Here is a 10,861-nt window from a genome sequence, read left to right as displayed (position 1 = left end):
ACTGGTCCATTTGCACAAATTCGATCTGCTTAATCTATAAGATTCTAGGTATTCTGAAATCTGTCTGAAACCATATCTAAACCATACAGAAATTAGGAAAAATATTCCATGATTTTAATGAGCCCCTTGCTTCCGGCCGAAAGGTCTGATTAAATGTTCTCTCAACTTTAGCAGAACCATCGCTGAAACCAGTCAGCTTCTGTAGAAGAGACAAGGTATACAACTTGATGTTAGGAGAAGTATATACAACTTGAGACTCTGGTTGTGTCGATCCCTGTCCTAAGTACTTCTTTTTTAGTCAGTTAGCTCAATTAAGGAAAAAATCTTGTCTAAATGTCCATGGCAATGTCAACTCGAACTACTGGAGCCTAGACGTTCATTCAGGTTTGGACAGGTAGTTAAATAGGAAAAATTCAGTGGAAAGATAAACATAGAAGTTTGAGTGCATTTGAAATGTTACTCATCTGCACTCTTATAAACAACTCATCTGAGTTGCTGATTAACAATTTATCAGATCAACATCAGACCAGCCACAGAGAGAAAACTTAATGTGAGATATCAGCCTTATTTCCAGTTCTTTTCAAGCAAAGGGAGCCAATGAGATTGTCAGGCTTGAATATACACAATAATCCGACTCCAAAAAAGAGGTGGTCACGTTAGCCATAATGTGGCACGGGTCCTGATCTGGCCTGGGGCGACCAGCCCTCACACAAATTGAGGTAACTTGCGATCTTTAGAAGTGTCCCTTTGGACATCAGCTGTTTTTTCCAGCTGTCTTTGATTTTATCTTAGATTTAAGATAACCATGTGCCCATCCCATGCATGTTTACATTCCTCTACTGTGTTACCCTCTACCACTTCTGCTTGGAGGCTGTTCCACTTTTCTACCACCATCTCAGGTCATTGAGAGGTGTATGTCAAACCTTTGCCCTACACATAGTTTCTTCCAGAGCCCACATGTTTGGATTATTAAGATTTGGTGAGGAGTTTATGCCAGTCTTTGGAGGTTTGGTTGCTGAGGATGTATACCGGTTTATATGGCTTCTTAGGATTTTCTCCTGCTTAATAACTAGCCTTGGAATACCTTTCATCAGTATAGAGTGGGTTTACCTGTTGTATCTTGATGATGTCACAAATTCTATGGAATTTGTTGTCTTAACATGAAGCCTGGAATTATATAACCTCACTGGATATCAAGCAATGGATCAATAGCAAGTAAAATAACTATAAAAGTTTTGTAGGAACAAATCCATAATGGTCTACAATTGCCAGATTATTTGTGACATTCCGTAGCCGGTTTATAGATCGAAGAACATCCTGCAATGTTACTGCAGCTCTGCGGGAATATCTATCAGGCCTCGGATTTCTTGTCTTTTTTTTTATTTTTATAAACCAGCTACTCCTTCTTTAAGTGTTTATGTGAAGGGTGCAGCTTTTTGGAAGAAGTCATTTAACTGCTGGAAGTATTTAACTTGTTGGCTAAAAAGACAACACCCTGTTCATTTAACTCTGAATAACTATTCATTAAGTTATTCTTCCCCTTAGGTTGTAACCAGAAACCAGCAATCCAGATACCTTTAAGTAGCATGCTCTGTCAGCCATTGAGATTGCTGTCCCCTACAGATCACCCTGGGAACTACCCTGTGGCAGATTTGTTGCCGTGGCAATCATCATATGAATTCAGAATGTATTGACTGTAATGTAACCGCTGGATGTAGCCATTGAACTTCCATGGAAAAATGGTGGCCTATCATGTTTTAGCGGTTGCATCCTTTAGTGTGTGTGTGTGTATATTATTATTATTATTATACTTTATTTATAAAGCGCCGACAGATTCTGCAGCACTGTACAAAGATGAAAATGTTACAGATTACGACAAGTACAAAATGACAAGCAATTGACATACAGATATAAGCGGAATGGAGGGCCCTGTTCCTGCAGGAACGTACAATCTAGGTGGATAAGGGGTGAGAAACAGGAGGTGAGGATTGTGTGGTAGTGAATTGCGTTAATGTGGGGCGAGATAAGGGCTGTAAGTGGGTGAGAGAGAAGTTTTGATGTTTATATCAGGTGTAGGCTTCCCTGAAGAGAAAAGTTTTTAGCGAGCGTTTGAAGGAGGGTAGAGTTGGTGCGAGTCGGACAGCACGGGGAAGAGAGTTCCAGAGGGTTGGTGCTGCACGAGAGAAATCCTGTAGGCGGGCATGGGAGGAGGTGAAGATGCAAGGAGCAGGTCATTGTTGGGTCTTAGATGGCGGGCTGGAGTATATTTGCTGATGGAGGATAGGTAGAGGGGAGCGGTGTTAGTGAGAGCTCTGTAGGATAGCGTGAGTATTTTGAATTTAATTCTGCCATGGATGGGGAGCCAGTGGATGGACTCGCAGAGAGGTGCGGCAGATGCAGAGCGTCGGGTTAGATAGATTAGTCTGGCAGATGCATTGAGGACAGATTGGAGGGGGGATAGTCGGGAGAGGAGGAGGCCGGTAAGTAGGTTGTTGCAGTAGCCTAGACAGGAGATTACAAGGGAGTGGATTAGTTGTGTGCGTGTGTGTATATATATATGTGTGTGTGTGTGTGTATATATATATGTGTGTGTGTGTGTGTATATATATATATATGTGTGTGTATATATATATATGTGTGTATATATATATGTGTGTGTGTGTGTATATATATATGTGTGTGTGTGTGTGTGTGTGTGTGTGTATATATATATATATATATATATATATGTATATATATATGTGTATGTATGATATATATTTGATATACACACACACACGAGAATGTATGAGGATGAATGTAGGCACCGGGCAACACATTTTGTTCCCCAATTGAAAATGCTCAATTTGTGTCCGAACCAAACGGGCAGGGAGTGAAATTCATCTCCTGAAAAAGAATGGACTAAAAATGCACCAAAAAATTGTCTGATTATGTCTAATAATTATACACTTGTTTTGTACAAATCCACATTTTGTATTTACCTTTGTTATGTAAATTACACAAGAGAAACATTACAATTCAAATTCAAGAAATATGTAAGTTACTTAGATGCTGGTTTAATACATTATTTAAATACACTTTATAAAGCAGGGTCGGACTCGTGGATAGGGTTAACAGTTAATTGGCATTAACTTGAAAATATGTTTTTAGTATTCTAATTGCCTTGTCCGTAACATCGAAGTATGTTTGCCAAAACTGTATACTTTTTTTTTTTTTATTAATTTTGGCTAAGCACTTAAAAAGAAGTGCCTAATGCACCCAAGAGTCTCAAATCATATCGATAGATCTTATACTCACTAGCTGTGGGTAGGGGGAGATTGTTTTTCTTTCTCTCCAGCTAAATATACTTTAAAACATACCGTTTGACAAATGCATCCTTTGTTTATGATGGATTAATGGAGGACGATTTTGCTGAGCAAAATTTGTTTCCATCACATACTTAGTCTGGAGTATCCAAAGGGGAAAAAACATTTACATTGCTAGACAATCCCCATCTATCATTGTTACATCCTGTCTTGAATTAATAATGTGGTGTTTTAAATTGCTCTTTTTTATTCACATATTGACAGATTATCCACCTCCATTTTTATGTCAGTCATCTTGTTCTCCCATGTGTTAATAGGCAAAATATTTAGTAGTGGTGGCAACAGTTTTGATGCTTCTGGAAATTTAGCGTCATTAGGTTACTTTGAACATTTAGAGAAATCTTTGTAACTTTAGGCTTATGTTAAAGGTTCTTGTGTCTTACAATATCCTTTAAAAGCGAATAAATAGAATCTTATCCACATGTACAAAATTACAGCCAAGCTGCAAGGCCAAACTGCTCAATTCGAGGCAACTTGGCACCCCTGGATAAACACCTACTCAGAATACTCCAATACGTCTTCTGCTTTGCGCCTATGAAGCAATGTCCTTTCGAAGCCGAGGTGTCCCCCTGTCCTATCTTTTTCATCCTCTGCTTCTTCCTTTTTATTCTTCCAGCTTATTTCTGCATATCTTCCTTTTTTTTTTTAGCCCTTTTTTCTTTTTCAAGAACACTGCCCGATCCTCGCTAGCAGACCAAGAATGGCCAGTATGAAATAGTGTACAGGCCTAAATAGAAAAGCGCAAGTGTTCTGTCATCTTCATACTGGGCGCCAGGGGCTGTTATTCCTAAACTTATCCCTGAATTTAGTTTCATGGGCCCTGTCCGCTCCCAGATGAGCCACATGGGGTGTATACCCCACAAAGAACAAGGAGATAAGAAGAGGAAAAGACAGACAATTATACAGAAAAGGAGAACTAGGTGTACATACCTCCCGGCTGCTCCCTCGCATTTCTCACCTCCGCATGGAAGCAATCCTCTGCTCTCATAGTTCCATATGGGCTGTAGGCCCCCGTCTTTACCAATGATACATATTATTTTCAACCAATTAGGGGCCCATGAGAGAGCAGGGAGTCTGGTACTGGTTGTACCCCATGATGATGGCCCTGGTCTCAAGCTGCCATAGCCAGATTTGACCCTGTATTGCTTTGACCAACTCCCAACTTGGAGCTCAAGACTTAATCCTCCCTTGAAAGCGAAGAACCTCTTGAGTGGATTGACGGGTTTATGTTAAAGGATTATATTAAAAAAAATGCCTTTGTTTCACTAAAATGAACCCACTTTTTATTTTTTTAGTAGCTAGCTTTCTGGTAGTTGTGATTTTATATATTGAATTTTCATTCAATATATACTGAAATTTCTTATGCACATGATCCCATATTTTTCTTTTGTACAGGAAAGTTGGAGAATACGAATATGATACACATGTTCATATCTCATGATTTATTTTTATGTATTTTATATCTTTTTCACGCCAGTTATCTACGGTTTTACAGTAGGGTAATTTCTGCATATAACTTCTTCTGAATTACGTGTGCCATTTTTATTCTAGGCATCGTTTTCTAATAACACATATGGCTATGTACCGTTGGTTTGTGGTTTTAGACAAAGAGTACAACTAATATATTTGAGGTACAAGTTCCCATGAAGGTGTAAGTTTTGCAAAAGGCAGAGAAACTTATTTTTAGGAGAGTTGTTTTTTTCTGAATGTCGTAATGCTGTAGTCATCATAATGCCTGCTATATTGGGATAATTGGAAATACAGTAAAATGGACTTTTGGCATAGACGTTTATATTACATAAGTGTTCTCTAATGGTGGATTGCATTAACGTTACCATAACCTCACTTAATTCAGTTACGTTTTCTCGTGTTTGACAGTGTCCTGGAGAAGAGAAACGAGTTGGAACTCGTACTGTGTATGTTGGCAACCGGCCAACTTCAGAAACAGATGCCTTCATTGCGCAGAAATACTGTGATAACAGAATTGTCTCATCGAAGGTATGTACATCCCATTACGCTAAAATGAATATTCGCTTGTAGGTTGGACCATTCATGTGATACGTGAAATCCACAGTATCTTTTATATTGTTCTAGATATGCATGCCATTCTAGAACATTGCTCCACACAAATTAGGACACCTTTGGACACCGTTCCTCTAGGATACACACAGCAAACCATTTGAGTTTGAATGATGGGTAACATACCGTCAGAGGCTCAGTTTCAAATTATTTATTTATTTTTAGACTATTATACCATGTTATATATTTACAGGATTCTAAGGCAGAATGACTAACCGTGGAACAGTCGCCATGTATAGAATTTTCCTGCTTACTGCTCTACATTTAGCACTTTGCAAATCTCATCAGCTTTATGCATAACATAAGAGTTCACTATGTATACATTTTTTACATTTATTTAAAAAAAAAAAAAAAGGATCACTTGACCTTGGATGGGGTCATCATTTAACCTTTTCAGTTAATAATTCAGCTGTGTGGACAGTAGGCAGCTGCTTACATTTTAACTCTGTTTCAATGCTTTTTGAACACTTGACTCTTAGCTTTATTACTCTGTTTTATATGTTTATTTAAGCCGTAGTGGGGCATTTCAGCTAATTTCTGCTTCATTTTGCATTATGAAGGAGAAACCCTTTATATCTAAACTATATCTAAACCATACAAAAATCAGAAAATAATACTCCATGAACTCAATTAGTGCCTTGCTGTCATTCAGAAAGCTTCTTAAACATACGCACACTCTATTAAATACTAACACACACTTGCTAATATCATACAGCAACACACACTTACTATACCAACATACCATAGGAAATTTGATAATGTTTCCCCTGTGTAAGTTACACGTTGACCTTCAGGGTATGTGATCAAAAAAACGTAAGCTTTACTCCTGAAGTGAAATTGTTTTTTCTTCCCCTTGCAGTACACTGTGTGGAACTTTATCCCCAAGAACTTGTTTGAGCAGTTCAGAAGAATAGCAAATTTTTATTTTCTTATAATTTTTCTGGTTCAGGTAAGTTTATTCGCTTTTCATCTTTTCATTTTCTGAAATCTTACATTTTTATGTTGAGTATACTAAATGATGTAACGTGTGTAGACCTGGGCCAGGAATGGGTATAGAAATAAAGAAAAAGGAAAGTGGGGAGGTAAAAGGCAGCTAAATACCAGCTGGGGCTGTTCCTGTGTCCCAAGGAGTATAATGCAATTATTGGTACAGTAGGTATCGGCGCCAAACACAGGTTATAAAATTACAATTTTATTTGCAATAAATATCATATGGTAAATATGATGAATGTAAAATTTGGATATTCAATAGTTCGGTATTCAACAGTTCTATATGTATAGCTTGGAGGAAAGAAGGGAAAGAAGAGATGTGATGCTAAAATACATAAGGGGAATTGACAAAGTAGAGGAAGGAAGTTTATTTCAAAGGGAGGAAAATGTTAGAGGTCATAATCTAAAGCTAGGGGATCAGACACTTAGATGTAATTTAAGGACATTTGACTTTGCTGAGAGAGTGGTAAATAAATGGAACAGCCTCCCATCAGAAGTGGTGGAGGCTAACCCAATGAGGGAATTTAAACAGATTCGGGACAGTTTTAGGTCTATCCCACACATAAGACAAGACCAAGGACTTATCATCAGAACAATAAACCATGTTCTAATTGACTAACATTTAGTTAAATAAAAGGATGTCGAAGAATAAATACAGGACTTTACAAAAGCTTTGTGGTATCCTTTCATCTTCATGCTTTCAAAATAATACAAAGGAAACAGATTTAAAAATGGACATAGTTAGATCTACGGGAAGTTTTGTTTAAACGAGTGCCGCTAAATATATGTATATACACTGACGAAAATAATATAATAATAATTTTGAAAATAAGTGGATTCTTAGTGCATTTGAAAATTACTTTGAAGACGAGACTGTCCCTTTAATGTTATTCCAATGTGCTATTTCTTTCCTAAAAGTGATGTTTTTGTGCCCCCCCCCCCCCCCGATTTTCATTATAGGCGATTGTAGATACTCCGACTAGCCCAGTGACAAGTGGCCTTCCTCTATTCTTTGTTATCACCGTCACTGCAATTAAGCAGGTACTGTGACTGATCAACTCTAGCACAAGAAAATGTATGCAACTAGCATGCACGAGTATAGTCTGTATGCTATTTATCTTATATGCCTTTTAACTGCAGGGTTATGAAGACTGGCTGCGACATCGAGCCGACAGAGAAGTCAACAAGAGTACTGTTTCCATTATTGAAAATTCGAAATGTGTCAAAAAGGAGTGTGAAAAAATAAAGGTAACACAAGTAAAAGTACATAGCTTCTGCAACACTTTTGGAAACTTTGAGGTTTAAAGAAAAAGTTTTAAATACCAAAAAAAACTGTACCCCAAAAAAAGGTATTTTATCGAAGATTTGGTGGGAACAGTATGTGTAACGGTGATAAACATTTCCTTTGTGCGTTTATATTAATACATCACATTGCTAAATGAGCAGCGCCCTCTTTACCTAATGTATCGCTTTGTCTTAGTCTGTCAATTCTAGTTTCGTCCTACCCTTTCAGTGTAGGTACTGTAAGAAGTGCTGTGGATATTGTTGAGGCCATATAAATAAAATATAATAATAATAATACACGTAATTTAACAGCATCTTAAAACGTTAAGGTAGACTGGCTTTGTTTTGCAAAAAAAACAACTTTTGTGTACATAGATTGTAGTTCTTAGCAATTGTGATCACTCAAAGGGGTTTATTCACTAAAGGGAGAGTTTGCAGTCAAGTTGTGTTTTCAACGTCACTTCACCACTCATTACAAATGCCAACAAGTTTCATAATATGGTTCAATGGGTGAGGAGGCTTTGAAGAAATTTCACTGATTTAAGAACGCATTATACAGTTCCGTCAAAGCTGTTCTGGCAGGAAAAGCTCACTGGGTTTGGCCATTCATAATGTATAGTGAGGTTTATTCACTAAATGAAGAGTTGTGTTTTTTTACTGCCTCGTTTCAGTATTCATTATGAAAGTCCAAGAAGTGCTAAGCTGGGGCCCCATATAATGCATGATTCAATGTGTAAGGAGACTTTTAAGGCATCTCGCTGATCTAATATACATTATACAGGGCCAACCGAGTGTTTCCTGTAGCAGAAGATCACTGGGGTTGGCTCTTTGTAATGTAGAGTAAAGTCAAGAACTGCAAACTCTGCGGTCAACTCACTCCATAGTGTTAAATCTTTGTTCTCTACATTAACTGAGTTGTAAATACAATAGAACATTCACATCGGCATCAACAAGGATTCTGCTTACAGCAAATTAACTGCAAAACTCAGCCAAGATGTCCTGTGCCTTTCCAACCAGTTAGCATAACCTTTGGTTGAAGAAGTCCGTGCACTGAATGAATGCCTGTCACTGTAGGTCTTTTAATTTAAAATTCAGGATACATTTAAGTGGTCTTGTGACCTTCACGGATGGACTCATTAATATCATGGCTCCAAATAGAGATTTTTCATATTACCGTAATGTGCCAAAGCAGATTCATTCCCATGTCACCCTAGAGGCGTCTATGCATGGCTTCTAAATGACAATATATAGTCTACTTAGAGACTTCTGCAGTTACAGTAACCTTTTCACTTTTGATATTTTTTTTATGACTTCCACCACCAAATTCTGCAGTACGCTGCTATGTTTGTCTTCATTAGAAATCCTTATTTTATAAAAGGTGATTAAATTAATAAAAAATTCCCCGATTCATTGGTGTAAAACCTTTATAAACTGTGCTGTGCTGTTTAACTCAACAAATTGCACGGTGGGACTGTATTGTCTTTTAACTCACAGAGACTCTCCAGCAATTTAAAGCCCTCTCTGAACACCATTAATACGGCACTGGTTTATTATGTGCGGTGCTGTAGGACCTACAAATATACACACAAATACAAGAAAAGTAAACCCTAAAAAGCATAAACATTCAGCATTTGAGGTGCTGCCAAGAGCAATATATGGCAATATAATGTGACAGAACCCCCAATATTTATTAGAATTATTTGTCTTATGGAGCACCATCAGATTCTGCGGTTCTGTACAAAGGGTAGACGGGGCGTAACAATTAGTATATAATATAACAATCAGTATATAACATAACAACTTGGCATACAGGAACCACAGGTGAGGAGTTCCCGGCTCAAATGAGTTTACAATCTAGCCTTGGGTAGTTGCTTCTAAATAGTATTTGTTGGGTGTCTGCAGATTTTGTGCTTGGTTGTTAGGATAAAGAAGACTTTGGGGTAGAAAAAGATGGCGTGTTGTCTTAGGGTTTTAGTGTTCAAATGTTTAGCTTTCTAGTGGGAATTTTGCGTATTCGTATTATGCAGACAAGGATAATCTATATGGTCTCTTCCTACTCCATGCAGGTCGGTGATATAGTGGAAGTGCGAGACAATGAAACCTTCCCATGTGACCTTATCTTACTTTCCACGAGCTGTGGTGATGGGATATGTACAGCTACTACTGCAAGCCTGGATGGAGAGTCCAACTCTAAGGTATGCGTATTCTACTTCATTAATATACTCCGAATTCATTCAATCACTGCTGTGTCAGTACTACAAAGTGCTTCCCAAGCTCATCCATAAAGCCAGCAGTTACCTTACATCCAAATAAACATAAAGAGTAACCTTTCTCAGAAGTTATGCCTAGTGAATTTTTAAATAAAAGCTTATACAGATTTTATCTACGTATCTGCTTAGTGACTAATTCTCACCCTATATTTTTCTTTAGAGAAGACTTTTTACGATTTATGATTGCTAGATCAATGTAATTAACATCTCTATACATAATTTATGATACACGTAAGGCACACGTGATCACATAAAAGTACTTATTTCAGTGAGTAGTAAAACTAGTTTTTGAATAAACACATTAGATCTTCATGAAAAGTCTAGAATGCTTCTCTGCTCAAATACCTCAAGAAGAAGCCAGTGGAAAGTGACACGTGTGTGTGTGTGTGTGTGTGTGTGTATAAATATATAAATTTTAGGGGTCCTCCAGCTGTTAATTATAAGGAGTTTTGATACATCCTATTTTGACTACTTTGTTTATCTACTTAGTTTTGCTCTTTTATGGCTGATTCACCTTAGTAAGCGTAAAAGGTTCAGCTGTAATGGAAACCTGCTGAGGTATCAAACGCTTGTATAACAAAATTATAAATAATCCCTGTTTGAGATGATTCATGTTCTCTTAACGCTCGTAATGCTTGCATAGGACATAAACCATAATCCCAGCACAGGGATATTGTATTTACTCAGGAGTTTTCTGGAAGTTTTAAGGATGCTTTAACCTGAAACTAGTCAGACATAAATGCTTTAAAGGGTACTCCCACCAATTTTCATGTTTCATGCTTGTTTTTATATATCAGATTCCTGTTTTTATTGCTCCACACAACTTTTGTGGTTATTTGTTTCTGATAAATTTTAGTTGAGGTGCCTCGGTTT

The 10,861-nt window shown here is 37.5% G+C and overlaps 1 protein-coding gene across 1 annotated transcript in view; it reads left to right on the top strand.

The window, feature by feature from the left end:
• The first annotated feature begins 2,201 nt into the window (after window positions 1-2,201).
• Window positions 2,202-10,861, top strand: part of ATP11C (ATPase phospholipid transporting 11C (ATP11C blood group)) — a 37,743-nt gene continuing 29,083 nt past the window's right edge. The window contains exons 1-7 of the mRNA XM_089487659.1: window positions 2,202-2,284; window positions 4,015-4,072; window positions 5,244-5,363; window positions 6,304-6,393; window positions 7,395-7,475; window positions 7,575-7,682; window positions 9,785-9,913. Coding sequence (XP_089343785.1) covers window positions 2,202-2,284; window positions 4,015-4,072; window positions 5,244-5,363; window positions 6,304-6,393; window positions 7,395-7,475; window positions 7,575-7,682; window positions 9,785-9,913 — 669 coding nt within the window. The remainder of the gene's footprint in view (window positions 2,285-4,014; window positions 4,073-5,243; window positions 5,364-6,303; window positions 6,394-7,394; window positions 7,476-7,574; window positions 7,683-9,784; window positions 9,914-10,861) is intronic.

The sequence above is a fragment of the Sceloporus occidentalis genome, unplaced genomic scaffold (genome assembly GCF_023333645.1).
Source record: "Sceloporus occidentalis isolate IW3139 unplaced genomic scaffold, rSceOcc1.0.p SCAF_34, whole genome shotgun sequence".
In the NCBI taxonomy this organism is placed as follows: Eukaryota; Metazoa; Chordata; class Lepidosauria; order Squamata; family Phrynosomatidae; genus Sceloporus; species Sceloporus occidentalis.
The sequence above is the reverse complement of the archived record's forward strand: the minus strand, read 5'-3'. Positions and strand labels throughout refer to the sequence as shown.